Source organism: Megalobrama amblycephala, linkage group LG14, assembly GCF_018812025.1.
Source record: "Megalobrama amblycephala isolate DHTTF-2021 linkage group LG14, ASM1881202v1, whole genome shotgun sequence".
Classification (NCBI taxonomy): domain Eukaryota; kingdom Metazoa; phylum Chordata; class Actinopteri; order Cypriniformes; family Xenocyprididae; genus Megalobrama; species Megalobrama amblycephala.
Window position 1 is genome coordinate 23878856 of NC_063057.1, and position 20448 is coordinate 23899303.

At 40.9% G+C, this 20448-nt stretch overlaps 1 protein-coding gene across 1 annotated transcript; it reads right to left on the minus strand.

Annotated features, from left to right (window-relative positions):
* Positions 1-9400: 9400 nt before the first annotated feature.
* LOC125244367 lies at positions 9401-20194 on the minus strand. The gene is made up of 9 exons (XM_048154457.1): positions 20017-20194; positions 18146-18296; positions 12607-12660; positions 12479-12526; positions 12091-12387; positions 11850-11999; positions 9832-9971; positions 9551-9669; positions 9401-9464 (listed from the first exon to the last, which is right to left on the minus strand). Exons 1-9 carry the CDS (start codon positions 20080-20082, stop codon positions 9401-9403), a joined length of 1089 nt encoding a protein of 362 aa, XP_048010414.1. The 5' UTR covers positions 20083-20194.
* Positions 20195-20448: the final 254 nt, after the last annotated feature.

A 20448-nucleotide genomic window follows, 5' to 3' on the forward strand; every position in this document is an offset into this window, starting at 1 on the left:
AACAGTGAAGTGCCTTTATGTAAAGCACTTTGAATTAACATTGTGTATGAAATGTGCTATACAAATTAAATAGCCTTGCCTTGCCATCCAAGAAAAGTGTATCTGTATTGTATTTTTTGAGCACAGTCTGGGAGAAGCTAGGCTTCATCTTCTGTGGCAATGACTTTACATTCTGGGAAGAAGAAGAAAATAACAACTTATGAGTGGCTTACTTAGTAGTCTCTGCATATTTAGCTGGGATAGGGGGCACCAAAATGTATATACCTAGGATTACGTTGCTTGCCTTCCTGCAAAAGTTTGTCTTTAATGTATTGTCTGAGTGTGCCAATGTTCTGCTGGGAGACATTGGGCTTTCCATTCTGCAGCAGGGACTCAGCATTCTGGGGAAAACAACAACAACAACAACACTACTTAGAATGGCTTGTTTGTAGTCGTCTCTACATATTAATCTGGGATAGGATGGCACAGAAAAGGTTACACCTTGGATTAAATTCTTAAGAATAATTGGTAACACTTTACAATAACAGTACATGAATAATCATGAACTAATACCTGAATAAATAGTTACTTCAGCATGAACTCATGATTAGTTAAGATATGAACTAATCATGAACTAATGAAGAGTGATCCTTAACTACGACAGGAGTCATAGGGATTCAATTAATGCATTAATTAACATTTAGGGTAAACTAAATAATTCAGGCTCCATAAGAGTAAACAAGAAGTACTCTGAATCTGAATTAAATGTGATTTAATACTGTTATAATTTACACTGTAATATCATAATCTGCCATCTGCAGCTTTGTGACAAATAATTGGAATGGCACATGATTATTTAGCCATTAATTACATAGATCTGTCTAATCAAATGTGGAAAATAGACTAACTACCACTAATAAATTAAATTTGATCTAAACTGTTGTTACAGTACAGAAGGGACAGAGACCGACTTTCACAGGTAATGGAGCTTTATTGAATACCAGTATGAGCAATGGCAGAAGTGCAGGTGAGTGAGCAGTGAAGTAGTGCAGGTTCTTGAGATGGAGAGTGATGACAGAGTTCTTTTGTGGTTTCAGATACCGGTGACCTTAGAACTGGAGACACTGGAGACATGGAGCACTCACACAGAGAGGAGAGAACACATGAGGAGATTCTTGGAGACAGGTAAGTAGATCGCGGGGAGTGCTTAAGATAAGCATACAGGTAAGTTAATGCAAACGAGACCGGACATCGAGTGGTGTGTGTGAGTGCTCTTTATGCTGGCTGTGATGAGGTGCTTGATGAGGTCCAGGTGCCGGTGCTCAGTATTCTGGTGATTGGGTGCACTGTGATTGGTGAGCGGTGGAGCCTGACGTGTCTGTGACAGTACCCCCCCCCCCCCCCCTCCACGGCCCGCTCCTGAGGGCCGAGGACCCCGGCGTCGAGGTGGCCGTCCTCTTGCACGTGGGGCTAGAGGATGGCCACTGCCACGTTCGGCGGCTGCCACGTCAGGCCCTGTGGAGAGAGGAACAGAGGGATGGTGAGGCTTGAGGAGAGATACTTGAACGGGCCAATGAACCTGGGACTCAGCTTCTTGCAGGGCAGACACAGGCGGATGTCTCTTGTAGATAGCCATACCTTCTGTCCAGGTTGGTAGGTGGGAGCGTGAGAGCGACGAAGGTCGGCCGTCATCCTGCGTCTGCACAGGGCTCTCTGCAGATGGTGGTGTGCTGAGTCCCAGACCCTCTCGCTCTCTCGGAACCAGTAATCCACAGCTGGGATGTCCAGTGGTTCCCCGGTCCACGGGAACAGTGGGGGTTGGTAACAGAGCACGCACTGGAATGGAGTGAGTCCTGTGGCAGGTTGACCCAGGGAGTTCTGTGCGTACTCGTCCCAACCCAAATACTGGTTCCAAGAGTCCTGGTGGTCGTGGCAGAAGGTATGGAGGAAGCGGACAATTTCCTGGATCTTTCTTTCTGTCTGCCTGTTCGACTGTGGATGGTAGCCGGATGATAGACTTACGGTCACACCTAGGAGCGAGTGGAAGGCTTTCCACTCTCGGGAGATGAACTGGGGTCCTCTGTCTGAGACGATATCCTCTGGTATTCCGAAGTACCTGAACACATGATTGAACATAAGTTCGGCTGTCTCCATGGCTGTGGGTAACCCTCTCAGTGGGACTAGACGACATGACTTGGAGAATCGTTCGATGATTACTAGAATGCAGGTACAGCCCTCGGATGCGGGTAGATCCGTTACAAAGTCCACTCCTAGGTGTGACCAGGGTCGGTTAGGAACGGGCTGAGGATGGAGCTTGCCGGATGGGAGATGGCGTGGGCTCTTGGAAATGGCGCACTCCCTGCAGCCCTGCACGTACCTTCTGACATCGGATGCCATTCTCGGCCACCAGAAGCGTTCCCTTAGCAACGAGAGGGTTTCATTGACCCCCGGGCGGCCAGTGCCGAGCGAAGAGTGGGCTGTGTGAATTAGTGGAGTGCGTCGTGCTCGAGTGATGTATAACAAGCCAGGTGGACAACCCGGCGGAGGGTTAGTGGAGGCATTGGAGGAGGGGATAGTCTCTTCCGACCAGGAGATGGGACTCACGATGATGGAGCTTGGGAGGATGGATTCAGGTTCAGCGGTGGTCTCTCCAGGAGAGTGAAGTCGAGAGAGTGCATCTGCTTTGACATTCTTTGATCCAGGACGATAGGAGATAGTGAAGTCAAATCAGGAGAAGAATAAGGCCCAGCGTGCTTGTCTAGGATTTAATCTCTTGGCGGCTTGTAAATATTCCAGGTTCTTATGGTCTTTTAGCACAAGGAACTGATGTTTGGCTCCCTCTGATAGAACTGATAGTTGACCTCCGCCGGGTTTAGCTTGCGGGAGAAGAAGGCGCATGGATGGAGTCTACTTGGTGTCCCCTGCTGCTGAGACAAAACGGCTCCCACTCCTGTGGTAGAGGCGTTCACCTCCACGACGAAAGGGAGGTCCGGGTTAGGGTGGACGAGAAGGGGAGCGGTGGTGAAGGCTTCTTTGAGGCTTTCGAAGGCATTGGTGGCAGCTGGTGTCCAGGACAGAGACTTGGGCTGGTTTCGGAGCAGGCTGGTGAGTGGATGGGTTATGGAACTGTAATTCTTGATAAATCGTTGATAGAAATGAGCAAAACCTAGGAAACGTTGGAGTTCTTTTATGGATGTTGGAACTGGCCAGGTCTTGATGGCGTCCACCTTCCCCTCGTCCATCCGGATGCCACTGTGATCTATGATGTACCCGAGGAAGTGAACTGAAGACTGGTGGAATGAGCACTTTTCTGCCTTGAGGAAGAGATGGAACTGGCGAAGACGTTGGAGGACCTCCACAACGTGGTGGCGATGTTCGGCCAGGCTCCGGGAGTATATTAAGATGTCGTCGATGTATACCAGCATAAACTTGTGGAGGAACTCCTGGAGCACCTCATGTATGAAATCCTGGAATACAGAGGGGCCGTTGACCAGGCCATACGGCATAACAAGATATTCATAGTGGCCGGTGGGCGTGATGAAGGCGGTCTTCCACTCGTCCCCCTTGCGTATCCGGATGAGGTTGTACGCGCTGCGGAGGTCCAACTTCGTGAACACAGTGGCACCACGGAGATGTTCCAGGGCCGCTGGGACGAGAGGAAGGGGATAACAGAACTTGACAGTGATTTTGTTCAGGGAGTGGTAGTCTATGCAGGGCCGCAAGCCTCCGTCCTTTTTTGCTACAAAGAAGAAGCTCGAAGCAGCAGGGGAAGTAGACGGGCGGAATTATCCTTGAGCAAGGGCCTCTTTGATGTATTCCTCCATGGCCTTCTCCTCCGGGGATGGAAAGGGGATAGATTTTACCCCTTGGCACTGGCTCACCCGGAAGCAGATCGACGGCACAGTCCCATGGCCGGTGTGGAGGCAGCTTGGAGGCTTTCTGCGGGCAGAAGACGTCACTGAAGGGGGCGTAGCATTCTGGGATCTCGGTGGAACGTTTCTCAACTGGACTCTCTATGGAGGTGGCACAGATGGGTAGATCATGAGAGGATGGTACTCGAGGAACTGGAAGGTCAAAGAAACAATTAGAGAAACAGGTTTCGCCCCACTTCAGGATCTCACCGGTTTTCCAAGAGATGGTAGGGTTGTGCTGCTCCAACCAGGGACACCCTAGAACCACGTCAGAGGTGGATTCCTCCAGAACCAGCAGATGGATGTTTTCCAGATGGAGTATACTGACACGTAACTGAATGGGACCCACACATCGGTGCACACATCTTCGGCTCAGAGGCTTTCCCGTGATTGAGTGGATCTGATAGACAGACAGAGAGGGCGTGGTCTTGAGTTTGAGCTGCCGGCAGAGGGCGCCGGAGATGAAGTTGCCGGCTGACCCTGAATCGAGGAGCGCCACCACTGGAAGGGAAATACCAGCAGCAGTAAGGTTGACAACAGTGGTGAGTGGTTTCATCTTATTGAGTGAAGGAATAATGGCACTCACCATCGGTCGCGGGGGACGAGTTGGGCACACCGAGATGATGTGAACGAGCATAATCGTTAATAGTCATGGAACCTTGTTTGAGATTACACAATTTCTCACCAATAGAGGAGTCGTAGGAGGGTTTACCAAACACCTCCCGGAAGTGGGACACGAAAGAAGCATATGATTGAATGACGGGACCATTTTGAGACCAGATGGATTCTGCCCACTGTAACGCCTTACCTTGCAACTGGGAAATGATGAATGCTACCTTAGATGTGTCGCTGGGGTAGAGGTGCGGTTGCATCTCCAGGACCAGTGCACACTGCAGGAGGAAGCTGCTGCAGTCCTCCGCCGATTCTGAGTAGGGCGCTGGTCTGGCCATGGGACTGGCGTGTGCTGGCGGAGAGGGAGAGGTGACGGTGTTTGTGGAAGTGCTGACAGGTGATGGTGGAGGTGCGCTGGCGGTGAGAGTTCGTCGGAGAACATCCACGAGTTCTTGAAAGGGATCCGGGGAGCTCATACTGGCCTCGCGCTGTTATGGTCCGGTCTTCTGTTACAGTACAGAAGGGACAGAGACCGACTTTCACAGGTAATGGAGCTTTATTGAATACCAGTATGAGCAATGGCAGAAGTGCAGGTGAGTGAGCAGTGAAGTAGTGCAGGTTCTTGAGATGGAGAGTGATGACAGAGTTCTTTCGTGGTTTCAGATACCGGTGACCTTGGAACTGGAGACGCTGGAGACGCTGGAGACACTGGAGACATGGAGCACTCACACAGAGAGGAGAGAACACACGAGGAGATTCTTGGAGACAGGTAAGTAGATCGCGGGAGTCCTTAAGGTAAGCATACAGGTAAGTTAATGCAAACGAGACCGGACATCGAGAGGTGTGTGTGAGTGCTCCTTATGCTGGCTGTGATGAGGAGCTTGATGAGGTGCAGGTGCCGGTGATCAGTATTCTGGTGATTGGGTGCGCTGTGATTGGTGAGCGGTGGAGCCTGACGTGTCTGTGACAACCGGTTTCTGATTTTTATAGTTCATTTATATTTAGTCATAGCTAAATAGTAATAGTTTATTCCCGGAACTAAAGTATGAAGGGTTTGTTTCTGGCGGGACACTCATTAGTGGCGCACGCTAGGTGTTCTCTTGGCGCGTTTGTTGTGTTGCTGGCATTGTAAACTAATAAATGATGACTGCTTTGGTAAGCTGAATTAATAATTAAAGACACATTTATATGTATGTTTTATTGGGATTTTCAGGAGGTTATGTGCAGTTATTAACTGTATTTGTATTTTTGTCGTTTAAATGTATATGCTTTGATTAGCATTAGCTTGTGGACGCGCCCGATTTTACATGTAAATGTGCCCTTATGTGTGTCTTTACAGGTATGTTTATGGCTGCTTTCAAGTCCATATATGTTTAATTATAGAAATAAAATACACATTCTTTTTATTTTTATTTAGTTTTTTTGTACCAGGGTGTAAAGGAATAAGGATGGCACTCTTAGTGTTTATTCATATATTAGTTAATGATTTGAAAGTGCATCTTGTGTCATGACTTTACTTGAGGGGGCACAATCATAATTAACTCATTATTAACTAACCATATACTAACATCAACTAATGGATTGTTAATGCATACTTATGTCATAACTTTACTTGAGGGGGCACATCGTAATTAATTCACTGTTAACTACTTAACAAATTCAGCTCATGATTATCATTAACTTACTATCAAATACACACGTACTAACACAACTATATAAGTATTCAGCCCAGTTGAGTGATGTTGTGTGACTTTTCAGAAAGTCAGAGAATGGAGGTATAGTATGATCACGGCCTGCGTCTGGATGGAGAGTGAACTTCTGAATCTGATCCCAGCAAACGTTCCCTGACCTTAGTTCATGTTTCCTGTTTGGTTATTTTTTTGGGAACCGATTCCTCAGGAACTATTGTAAGTCACAGTGGTTTAGTTTGATAGGAAAGAATGTCACAAAACATATTAAGACCTTTTAAGATAAATTATTAGTGTATTTATTATTTTATATGTTCGATAAGGAGGATCAGTGAAAATAATGACAAATTAATCCTGTGCCTTTCAGTAATGTTTATAATGAAGCTGCTGATGTCAGTAGTTTAAATTCTGACAATAATAAATTGTTTAAATGTATTTCAAAGTCCAAATATGTATTATTCCTTCTTATAGAGACTGTTTGATTTAGTTTACCCTAAATGTTAATTAATGCATTAATTATCAAACATGTATTAACGCGTAGTTAAGGCTGCTGTTTTCATGCATGAATCCTTATGACTCCTGTCGTAGTTAAGGATCACTCTTCATTAGTTCATGATTAGTTCATATCTTAACTAATCATGAGTTCATGTTGAAGTAACTATTAATTCAGGTATTAGTTCATGATTATTCATGTACTGTTATTGTAAAGTGTTACCAATTATTCTAAACACAGTCAATGTTTTAAAGAAAAAGACATAATAGAACAAATGGAACCAATAGTTGAAACAAACTGCAGTCTTTCATCATTTTAATCATATAAATTGGCAGGCTGTCATCAAATAGTTGGCAACTAACCATCAAAAGAAAAACGCCACAGCTTGACGAATCTGTTTGGACTGCAACATCGATGGAACTCAGAGTCCAACCATCTAGAGTTTCAATTCCCAAAGAGGCTCGTGTCTTCATGAAATTACTGTTGGAAAGAGAATAGTCATCTTACACCAGGTGAAATAAAGTAACCAAAAACTAAAGGCACTACAGTAAAAGACCAGCAATAAAGATTCACACAACATGACTGAGTAAGACTGAATTATTCAACGGTTAAATAAATGATTCATATGTCCACCCTTACAAAAAATAAATATACATCAAGTGTACTATTTCAATACTACTTGGGACTAAACTACCCACTTTTTAGTGTATAAACTAGTGGTGGGCATAGATTAATTTTTTTTAATCTAGATTAATCTAGATTAAAATGGCTCATTTGAATTCTGCCGAAGACATTCAGAATATGTGAGATACCCAAATTGTCTCTGCGTCCCAATGTCCGTACTATCCATCCTAAATAGTATGTGAGATTAAAATAAGTGTGTCCCAAAGCACAGTATGTTGAAAAGAGTATTCCAAAAGTCCCCGGATGGTCTACTATTTCCGGTAGATTTTCGAAGTATGGATCCGTGCACACTATAAAGGCTAATATTGCCCACAACCCATTGCGCGTTGGACGCGGATTCAGTTCAGAACTACAAACACGAGTAAAAAGTGTTAAAAACTACAAAACATGGCGAATATGCACGCATCGACGCTGAGAGGTTGTTTGAGTGACTAATAATCAGTTCAAACTGATAGAAAATATTTATTTAATGTTATATGTGTTATTTTTCATCTGCAAATACCAATGTGGACTTTTATAAAGATCTGATTGGCCATTAACTTTTAAATGCATCATTATGCATTAATATGAGGAGAGTTCTCCATATGAAAGACTCGCGACTGCAGATCAACGTGCTGCATTTCTCTCCGATACGGTAGGAAATGAGCTAAATGAAATGTGGAGGATGTAAGATGATTGACAGGGCAGTTTACGGTGACAGGATGCGACAGAGAGCAAAGACACAATTGTATGACGTGATAGTATGTCCCAAAGCTTGTCTACTCTTTTGCTACACACTCAAAAGTAAGTATTTTTTTTCACAGAAAGAGTACATACTTTTAGGGCGTAGTATAAGTAGGCGAATTGGGACGCAGCAAATGACTAAAAGTAATCCGCCATTTTGTCCGACAAAGCAGATAGGAGTTAGAAGATTAACCTCGGTGGAGTTAAACTTTTGTATATTATATTTTGTATATTGACATCTTTCCGCGTTTGAAACAACATTGATTCTCATGTTCATTCATGTTTATTTGATGCTATAAATGGACTCGTAGTAAGAGATGATTGGTTTACGAGCCTCTTGAGCTGAGGCATTATAGCAATCTGGCACGACCATGGTCACGACACATTAAAGAAAACGGGTTTTATTGTTTGAATTTCTTAAAAAACTACACAGTTTTAAAGCTGGGACTTTGTTAAATATCATAAGTAACCTGCTCTGTCTTGTCTGTCGATGTGTTGTCAGTGTCCTCTTTGCTCCGTGATGCATTTATCACATATCCGCGCTAAAACATCAAGGTGAAAGTCATCATAGCTTGCGTAGTATAGACCCAGCTCCCAACCCAACTTTGAGAATAGATTAACGGCGCTATTTTTTTTATCGCCCGATAAGAGTCTCACGTTAACGCCGAAGATCTTCTAATGATCCACAGACTCAATACTTGACATACAAAACACAACAATGGTGAGACTCAACAAATAATAATAAGAAAAAAGATAAATTCTAAACATTGCACACAAACTGGTATAGGTGAACCAAAAATAAGTTCAGCAGCACAGATAAAACCAACAAGAATCAAGAAACTCAACAGCGTAATGTATTCATGCTGCATTGCATGCTGGGGGTACCTTCATAGTACATACGCACTGTAGAATTACAGTATGATATTCCAAGAGTGCAGTTAGACACAAGAGAAGTCCTGCTGTGCAATTACTGTGAAAGTCATGCAAATATTAACCTGGAATATACTGTAATTTAACTCTAAAATTTTGAACAGTGTATGAATTAAATATTACCAGGGTACTGAAGACAGGTCAGGCGTTTAAGTCTAAGTATCTGACAACAAATGAAGCAAAGAAATGAGTCTTAGCCCTGACTGTAGACATGTAAAAGTGCATGGGAAAACCTGTGCACTACACAACCTCCATACATTACAAAATATTGAGTTTAGCATACAGTACATACCACCAATGCATCAGGAATTCATCGTGCTTTGACGTGCTTTTGAGTGAATCAAGTACACAGACTTTGCGCTCTGGTATGTTAAATGCAATTAAGAACCAGTGATCGAACCTGCACACTGGCAGAAAAGCCCATTGAAAATCCTGAAACTGCACCTGTCAAAAAACAGAAAGATGTAGTTATTTAACAATAAAACTATATATATATATATATATATATACACTTAAGACTAATTATCTGCCTTGCTATTTTCCAGCGTGTATAGTCTTCCTTCCTCCAATATTCCTCAAGGAAGCAATCAAAGACATGAACTTTAGTCTCCGACTTCGAGGCCAGGAGGTGAAGATAAGCATTAACAACCTGAACAAGATGACGAAAAGACAACGGTTATTGAAAAACAATCTGTGCATTGATTGCTCCATAAGTACAATAAACCAAAGAAAACAAGGTATTCTTTACTGTTAAATATATTAAACACTTTAATACATTTACAAACTGAAGTAAATAAATGTAAAACTTTACATTGTCATTGAGCCGTTGACCAGGATTCAAAGTTTCTAAGTCTTCTGAGGACAGTGTTATCCCTCCTACTGACAGGGTTTCAGTGGCAGACACAGCTGGTTGTTCTGTGTTTTCATCTAGCAAACTCACACTGCATTCAACTGATGCCATAAAAAAAGGTCACACTTTAGATTAGGGTCCAATTCTCACTATTAACTATGACTTTTGCCTCAATAAACTCCTAATTACTGCTTATTAGCAGTAGTGTAAAGTATTTGAGTAAATGTAGTTACTGTACTTATTGAGTATCAAAGATATTAGCAACTTTTACTCTCTACTTGACTACATTTTTGAATGCGCTGTTTGTTTCTGCTATAAAGAAGCAATATCGCCATCTACAGGGCGTTGAAGGTACAGTACTATATCTTGTGCGTTTTGCCTTTACTCACCCAAACTTGTCAACAAAGTTACTTTACATGAATGCGAGTGCATTAGCAGGTAGTTGCTGAATCGCAGGTGTTTGTTATAAGAGATGAGATCATGACTGCACTGGTGATGAGGCAGAAACCAGCACATCCAGTGCAAGAAGGCTTACTTTTTTATCGTATTTATCCACTATACTGACAAAACCTTTTTGAATGATATTGGTTCACCTTATGGCCTTATTGTGCAATTGAGCTTAACTGAGACTTGAGAATCTGTAGACGTTTAAGAGGCTGTTTTGTTGACCTTGATTTATTGCAATATTGAGGTGTTCAGTTTTATTAGAGCAAAGACAATACAAGACATACAAAGTACAAAGAAGAGAAAGATATAAGTACAAAACAAAAACACAATTTAGTTTTATTTTGATTTTAGAAAATAAACATGATCAACAGTTTATTATTTTAGGTGTCGAGAACTAGTGCATCTTTGAGCCTATATTCAGCATGGCAAAAAAAGAGAAATGTTTATTTTCTAAAAAGTTTGATTTCACTGTATTGTTTTTTGACTTAATTATGCTGGTATGTATATTTTTGGATTTTTATAAATGATTTGTAATCATTGACTGTAATAAAAAGTTTGTAATGAAGTACTTAACTTTGGACGCATTCTCTCCTAGCTCAGTTAATGCTAAGCTACACTGAGATGAGGATGTCTGGTGGCTCACGGAGCCAAAGTTAATTCAATTTCAACATATTAGTTGATGTTCATGTCAAAAACTGTTCTTTGGAGTGTTTTTACTTGATTTACAATGTGGGATTACACCGATGTGCCGTTTTGTTTAAGTTTATATTGTTTGTATGCTCATGTAGCTTATGTGCTGTTATTTCATTAAAGATGATAAAGTTTTTGAGAATCCACACATTACATGCTTTCTAATCGTAATTCTTCGTTTGTCCAGATATGTCATTGTGTAACCCATGTATATTTGTCACTGTTCTGATATGTTTATTATTTAAACTGTTATGTGAAGTTTTATATAAAATCAGTTAATGCTAAGCTACACTGAGATAAGGATGTCTGGTGGCTCACAGAGACAAAGATGATGTTTTTGAGAAGCCACACAGTACATGCTGCTTTCTAATATAAATTTTTAATTTGTCCAGTTCTTTTGTCTGTCCAGAAAAAAAAGAGCCAGCTAGAGACCAGTCAACGAAATTTGATGTCCATTTTATTCACACAACGCAGAGTCAACATCCCATCACATGGGACCGGTTACATAAAGTAACTTTGTTGACAATTTTGGTGAGTAACGCACAAGATATAGTACCTTCAATGCCCTTAGATGGCAATATCTCTGCAGAAAACGTTGGGTGCCATGAAAAATGTAATTTGTAATTGCATAACTCATCACAAATGTATTGGTGTAAAAAGTACATTTACTTGTTAAAAAAATGTAGTCAAGTAGAGAATAAATGTTGCTAATATCTTTGATACTCAGTAAAACTACAAAGCAGCCAAAAAGATACTCAAATACAGTAACTAATTATTTACTCAAATACTTTACACCACTGCCACTAGGTCTAATATTCTTTCAAAGTTATGGTTTGCCTTACTTATCATCTCGTAACTAAGTCGTGACATGTATCGTTTGATTGGAGGGCCTGGGTCTCTCTCATTCGAGCTGGACTCGTCAACATCAGCATTGCACACATCCAACTGAGATTCCTTATGAAGTTCTAGCCCTCTATCTTCGTAATCTTGTTCTGGGGGAAAATAATATTTAATGATTATTTTTTTAAATAAGTCTGTGTTAGGGAAAAATTATAATAAGCCAGGTGCTGTTTAATATCTTACCGTTATCTTCCAACGTCCTTAAACGTGAAGTGCTGGGTAGCTCACATGCACCGGGTACCTCCCTAAGGCGCTTATGCCCGCGTCTGGGCGTGGACAGGGTAGGTTCGTTAACATCTCCGCCGGCTTGCGAATGTGATACAATAGGATCACAGAACATCTCGTGAACGGGGTCTTCTGGGGGAGATACACAGGAGCTGGAACTCTCAGTGACGCTGTTTGGCGAGTGCTCTGATTCCACGACAGGAGATTCACCTGGCTGATTTTCCTGAGATTGTCCTGATGCAACATCTCCATCTACTGATGTATTTTAAGAATAAGGTTATGAACTGTAGAAAATCTTTCAACACAACAACAAAAACCTAATTGTACTTAGACATAGCCTACTCACCATGAACAATATCCTGGACACTCTCTCCAAACAGCAATGCCTCATCAACTAAAGAGCACATACATTATTTAGTACAGAGTCGTTGTCAATCATAAAATCATTTTAATAGAGAAAGAGAAAATACTTACAAGTCTCATTCAAGTCTGACTCTATGTGAGAATTCAGATCCAATTCATTCACATCTGGTGATGTTAAAAACAGTGGAAAATCATGATAATCGAAGCATGATGTATAACCCAATTATGAAATAAAGTGTTACTTATCAACAAGATTTGCAGTCATTGTACGAGCTGATGATAAATTTTGTGCAAAAGATCTTATCGTTTTTAAACCATAACCTGGCTGAGGGCATTTCTGCTATGCCATTAAGTTTGGGGGTATCCTAGATTGTCACCTGCTGATATAAGGCTGTTCTGCTGGAACATTGAAAATAATGGACTGGCCCCCTCAAAGTCCGGATCTAACTCCATTTATCAGAAAATAAGAGTACTGATGTTTGAAAGTGTTAGGCTTGAAAAGATGTACAAGCTAATAACTGTAGCGAACTAGACATGTAAAAAGCAATTTTATGATTTTTATAAACCTTACTTCATTTAATTACCATTTTTAAACCTGTACCTGCAGGCCCGTTCCAGAATCAAATCACTGAGGGTGCTTCTGAAATAACTGAGGGTGCACTAGTACAGTGTAGATGTAATGTGTAAGGCACCACCATAACAAGAATAGCAATGTACAGTTAGATATTTTAGATTTTTTTTTTATAAGTGATTGAAATCATTACTTTTACAAATAATTGGAACATTTTTTTTTTTTTTTAAATTGATACAAAAATATACAATTGAATACTGTATTTTATCATTCTGCATTTACATTGCTTAATGGGTATTATTTATTTATTTATTATAAGTATTATCTTTTTTTCCCCTTTTCTTTTTCTTTTTGTTCCATGTTTTTTTGTGTAAAAGTGTTATGGTTATGGTAGCAATTTTGAGCATGAATCCTACATTTAAACACTTAAAACACCCCTGATTTGCTATTGTGTTCAAGAGATCAGCTAACATGTCTGTGATTGGCAACATTGCTCAATGCTGCAAAATCATGTTGTAAATAGAAACATCTAACTTTCTCCTGAGGGCAGAGCTTATTCTCCCCTGTGAGGATTTAGTCAGGACGCGCTATAATGTCAGAAACTGTGAATATATGCTGCATGGAGATAGAACAGGTATAGTTTAGTTAAGTTACGGTTATAACTTATATTGTCTTCTTGTTTTTATCCACTATATTAGTACAGGCCTGTAATACCATCCGAATGATGGCCAAAACTATACAGATGGGTTTTATGACGTTTATTGTACTTCACACAAAAGATGAAGCGTCTGTTTTCACTCTAGAAAATCACTGTAAAATCTTAATAAAACACTGTAAGTGTGCATTAAAGGTGCTAAAGAGGTTCTTTTTGTTGACTGAGTTTTTGAAATGAGCGCATGGGTAAGAACAACCCCCCTCCTTCACAGCTCTTTTCGAGGGTACGCCTCCCAAAACTCGTGCACGAATAACGGAACACGAGTGTTTACCACCGGCATTCTCTGTGTTATTAAGCTGGGCTCACATTTAATGACTAGCTAAAACATTCTGACTATGCTCAACATACAGCGATTGTTTCCTGCTCCTGAAGCAGATTTATATACTTTCACATGGAATTTGAACACCGACTGTAATCGCAGACTGAAAGCAACTGGCTCTGACTGGACGTGTTTGAGCGCGATCAGTCATAAGTATCAATTTACATTCATAATCGGCCTTACAATCGTTAAGTGTGTGCGCGACCTAAAGCCGTGGATTCATTATGTCGGACTCACCGCAGGTAACTCATAATCTGCAGTTGTTACTCCTGTCTCCTGACAAAAACATTGCATGCAGCGCCTGTGGAGTGTGGAAAGTTACTGGAGCGCGCAGCCGCGCTCGTCTCTCACATGGAACGTCATGGCAGTGATTGACAAGCCAGAGGGCCAATCGTTTACGCGATGATCGCGTAAACGATTGGCTGATTTTTTTACGGCCCTACCTCGTGCACAGATGATGTATATTAATATTATTACTTTCAGTGCACCTAATAAATAGTCTTTTATCAGTTAGTAAAGACAGTTTCAAGTAATATTGCAAAAATGTATAAAACAAAACATCCTCTTTAGCACCTTTAAAATATTATCCATAAACTCTCTCTCTTATCCTTGTATTATCATCACCATACATAGTGAAGAACACAGAAACACTCGTTACAACTAACAGTAAACAAATATATAAAGACCTTATGCCTTTCGGTGGTGCTTAATAAACTTTATACCCGTAAATAAACTCAGATGAACTGAGTTCATAAAGTGCCCTCACCTTCATTACTGCCATATCCAGTATCACTTTGGAGACTGTAAGCTGGATCACTAACAGTTTTTATTTGTATATCCTCCTTGAGTAGCACATTTTTAGCACAGTCTTTGTTTTGTATTGTCCCTTTGTATTGATATTCGTTCACAAAGCAGTCCGGTGTGAAATGATTCGCGCAGACATAAACGAATTTCGGCAGAACTGAGGGAGCATTTTCCTGGAAAACCAAGTTAACCCACCTCGATTTCAGCAGCTCAGATTTAGGGAGTAAATGAAGAGAGCTATGTGGTTTAATCCATCCAGCTACAGAACACCTAAAACGTTTGGGAGACGTTATCATCAGTGCAGCAATGTCAGACTCGCTCAGGGCGGTTCTATTTTCAAACGTCAGTGTCTGTCAACATTCATGGGCGGGGCCTGTGGCTTTTGTGACGTCACACTGCCAGGGATCTGGAAACAGCTTGTTCTGAGACACTGCTTATGATTTATGGGGATTAAAAAAAAGGAGAGGGTGGATTTTTATCACTATAGGGTGGTTGTGTACACACACTGCCAACACACATTTACAGTGGGTACGGAAAGTATTCAGACCCTCTTAAATGTTTCACTCTTTGTTATATTGCAGCCATTTGCTAAAATCATTTAAGTTCATTTTTTTCCTCATTAATGTACACACAGCACCCCATATTGACAGAAAAACACAGAATTGTTGACATTTTTGCAGATTTATTAAAAAAGAAAAACTGAAATATCACATGGTCCTAAGTATTCAGACCCTTTGCTCAGTATTTAGTAGCACCCTTTTGAACTAATACAGCCATGAGTCTTTTTGGGAAAGATGCAACAAGTTTTTCACACCTGGATTTGGGGATCCTCTGTCATTCCTCCTTGCAGATCCTCTCCAGTTCTGTCAGGTTGGATGGTAAACGTTGGTGGACAGCCATTTTTAGGTCTCTCCAGAGATGCTCAATTGGGTTTAAGTCAGGGCTCTGGCTGGGCCATTCAAGAACGGTCACGGAGTTGTTGTGAAGCCACTCCTTCGTTATTTTAGCTGTGTGCTTAGGGTCATTGTCTTGTTGGAAGGTAAACCTTCGGCCCAGTCTGAGGTCCTGAGTACTCTGGAGAAGGTTTTCATCCAGGATATCCCTGTACTTGGCCGCATTCATCTTTCCCTCGATTGCAACCAGTCGTCCTGTCCCTGCAGCTGAAAAACACCCCCACAGCATGATGCTGCCACCACCATGCTTCACTGTTGGGACTGTATTGGACAGGTGATGAACAGTGCCTGGTTTTCTCCACACATACCGCTTAGAATTAAGGCCAAAAAGTTCTATCTTGGTCTCATCAGACCAGAGAATCTTATTTCTCACCATCTTGGAGTCCTTCAGGTGTTTTTTTTTTAGCAAACTCTATGTAGGCTTTCATCTACATCTATTTACATCTATGCATTTGGCAGATGCTTTTATCCAAAGAAACTTACATTGCATTATACTATACATTTGTATACACTTTCATGTGTCTTGCACTGAGGAGAGGCTTCCGTCGGGCCACTCTGCCATAAAGCCCCAACTGGTGGAGAGCTGCAGTGATGGCTGACTTTCTCCCATCTCCCGACTGCATCTCTGGAGCTCAGCCACAGTGATCTTTGGATTCTTCTTTACCTCTCTCACCAAGGCTCTTCTCCCCCGATAGCTCAGTTTGGCCGGACGGCCAGATCTAGGAAGGGTTCTGGTCGTCCCAAACATCTTCCATTTAAGGATTATGGAGGCCACTGTGCTCTTAGGAACCTTAAGTGCAGCAGAATTTTTTTTGTAAGCTTGGCCAGATCTGTGCCTTGTCACTATTCTGTCTCTGAGCTCTTCAGGCAGTTCCTTTGACCTCATGATTCTCATTTGCTCTGACATGCACTGTGAGCTGTAAGGTCTTATATAGACAGGTGTGTGGCTTTCCTAATCAAGTCCAATCAGTATAATCAAACACAGCTGGACTCAAATGAAGGTGTAGAACCATCTCAAGGATGATCAGAAGAAATGGACAGCACCTGAGTTAAATATATGAGTGTCACAGCAAAGGTTCTGAATACTTAGGACCATGTGATATTTCAGTTTTTCTATTTTAATAAATCTGCAAAAATGTCAACAATTCTGTGTTTTTCTGTCAATATGGGGTGCTGTGTGTACATTAATGAGGAAAAAAATGAACTTAAATGATTTTAGCAAATGGCTACAATATAACAAAGAGTGAAAAATTTAAGGGGGTCTGAATACTTTCCGTACCCACTGTATGTCCAAACATCACCCATAGAGTTCTGAAAAGTATTTTTGAAGCAAACAAGAGGCCACTGCCATCACTGCATGTCACTCCCGGATAGCTGAAAATGAGCAAAGAGGCGAGACGTGGTTTGAGCTGATGTGACTGGTTGCTGAAACCACGCCACCTAGCTTGACATGATCATGTTAGTAGGCAAAGGAGCAATCTATCTATCTTAGATACTATCTGAAAATAATAATGAAGATAAGTTTTTTTTTTTAAGATATAGATGCTCCAGCATCAGTAATTAATTTGTGTCGGGTGTGCAAATAACACGAAAAATCAAACGGGACTTCATACCTTTTATAATGAAATAGAGATCACGAAATTAATCCAATCCGTGACACTTGGGTAAAATATGAGTGTCCAAATTACAAAAAAAAAACAAAAAAAAAAAAAAACAGTACTTTTTGTCCACAAAAGCATTAAATCCATGAAATATTGACCACAATATTTGACCACAATTTGAACCAGGCTGTAAATATGTTTTTTTCTGCTGTAAACTTGGGGCTCAATGAGATTCTGCTGTCTTTTGCAGCCTGTTCCTAGCGGCTAGTCGATGAATCTCAGTTCAAGTCACTTCTGTATCGGCTTCACAAGAGACTGGGGAAGGTTGTCGCTTGGTCAAAACACCATGCAAAAGTGAACTTTGCATAATAGGTCCCCTATAATATTTCTGGCATGGGAAATCCATCTGATCTAGCAAACTACTAAGAGGATTGCTTGGCGCGTGACAATTCCACTTTAAATGGAGTTCTAAATAACAGAACTCATATTCTGAGGAAATATTTTTGTGTGAATAATGATCAGTAAAGTGCACTTGACTCAGCAGATGGCTTAATAACATAAATGGTATAATCACAGACAATGAAGAACTCGCTTGGTGATCAAATGGTCAATTGGCTGCTTTGAATAAGTCCTATGATATAGTACTGTACAACCTTCACTGTTGGAGTTTTTTTATATGGACTTTACCTCTGTCAGAGATCTTGAGCACCTCTTTGATGAAATCCTCCAGTACAGCAAATACAGCTTCTCTGACGCCATCAAAAGAGGAGAAAGAACTGAAGGGATCATCATCATTTATGTCTGTAGATTCAGGAGGAGCTGAGAGAGACTGGAAACTCTACAGAAAACAGAAATCAAAGCTCATCACCTCCACGCTTCAGCCAATAACTGGCACTACTGTCAGATTTGAGCAGCTCTTGTTGATCTTTAGTAACTCTCCTCAATCCAGCCAAAGAAAGACAGCAATCATTAATCCAAATATTTAGTGTATATTGAAATTATATATTTAAAAAAATGAATGACAGCAACAACAAAAAAACAATTTTGTTCAGAACCCATAAAAGTGTTCCATCCACATGTAGAAATAAAATCTGAAGTTTGGTAATATACCAACATCTATTTAACAAGAAATGTTTTAAATAATACTATCTGGTAACACTTTAAAATAATGTTCAGTTATATGTTATTTAATGATGAACTAATAATTTACAAAACTATATTCAGGCATATTCAGTGTTTGACTATACATTCGTCAATATTTAAAGGAACACTCCACTTTTTTGAAAATAGACTAATATTACAACTCCCCTAGAGTTAAACAGTTGAGTTTTACCATTTTCGAATCCATTCAGCTGATCTCCGGGTCTGTCGGTACCACTTTTAGCATAGCTTAGCATAGTTCATTGAATCTGATTAGACCGTTAGCATTTTACTTAAAAATGACCAAAGAGTTTCAATATTTTTCCTATTTAAAACTTGACTCTTCTGTAGTTACATCGTGTACTAAGACTGACGGAAAATGAAAAGTTGCGATTTTCTAGGCTGATGTGGCTAGGAACTATACTCTCATTCCGGCATAATAATCAAGGAACTTTGCTGCCGTTCCATGGCTGCATCAGGCGCAATGATATTACGCAGCGCCTGTGAGCCCCTGCTTGCACAGGGAGCGTGCCTTGCAACCATGGAGACGTTTGTGAGAGGCACTGCATAATATCATTGTGCCTGCTGCACTCATGGTACGGCAGCAAAGTTCCTTGATTATTACGCTGGAATGAGAGTATAGTTCCTAGCCATATCAGCCTAGAAAATTGCAACTTTTCATTTTCCATAGGTCTTAGTACACGATTTAACTACAGAAGAGTCAAGTTTTAAATAGGAAAAATATTGAAACTCTTTGGTCATTTTTAAGTGAGATGCTAACGGTCTAATCAGATTCAATGAACAATGCTAAGCTATGCTAAAAGTGGTACCGCCAGGACCGGAGATCGGCTGAATGGATTCGAAAATGGTAAAACTCAACTGTTTAACTCTAGGGGAGTTGGAAAATGAGCCTATTTTTTAAAAAAGTGGAGTGTTCCTTTAAGTAATTGAAATGTCAGCTTGAACTGCAGGACACAATATAGTGTGATGCAATAATAAAACGGGCTAATTTGTATTTTAATGCGTAATATAATAAAAGTTCTACATATAGCTCTAAATCCCTTCTTTTCTTTGAAACCATTTTTATTAAAATATTAAATGGCAATGGCAAGATGTAATAGTGGTATTTTGTTACAGGCTTTATATTGCCATTGGTTTAAAGGTTAAAATATTAATAAAAGGTAAATATTTACAATAGCAATCAAATATTTCATTTATTTTTCATTTGAATTAATTTATGGACTCAGGCGGACTCAACTCGGCCGTTAAGAACTTGGACTTGAGTCCAACTCTGCCCCTTTTGGACTCGATTGTTTAAGGACTTGGTCTTAACTCGAACTCGACAAAGGTGGACGCGGACCCAACACTAGTCTCTTGCTCAAGTCCACTATAATCCTGTTCTTCTAGATCTCTGTTACCTGCAGGAAATGGATGTGATCCTGTGTGTGTGAAAGCTGCTCCAGCTCAGCGTCTCTCCTCCTCATATCATTGATCTCCTGCTGCCAGTCGCTCCAGTCGTCCTTCAGCTTGACTTACTGCAGTCTTTTCCTGATCTCTGATCCGCTGTGTGGCCTCAGAGCAGGCTTCTCTCAATGGAGCGGATGAGATCAGTGAAGATCCTCTCACTGTCCTCCACTGCTGTCTGTGCAGAGCGCTGTTAGGACACACATCACAATCACACAGTGGCTTCAGTGAGTCCTGACTGAGACTTCTCAAACTTCTTCTTCTTCTCCAGACTCACCTTATGAGACTTCACAGCCTCTCTCAGCTGCTTGAAGATCTTTCTCTCTCTGCTGGATCCTCTGCTGGAATGACTTCTGTGTCTCCTTCAGCTGCTTCTGCAGCACAAA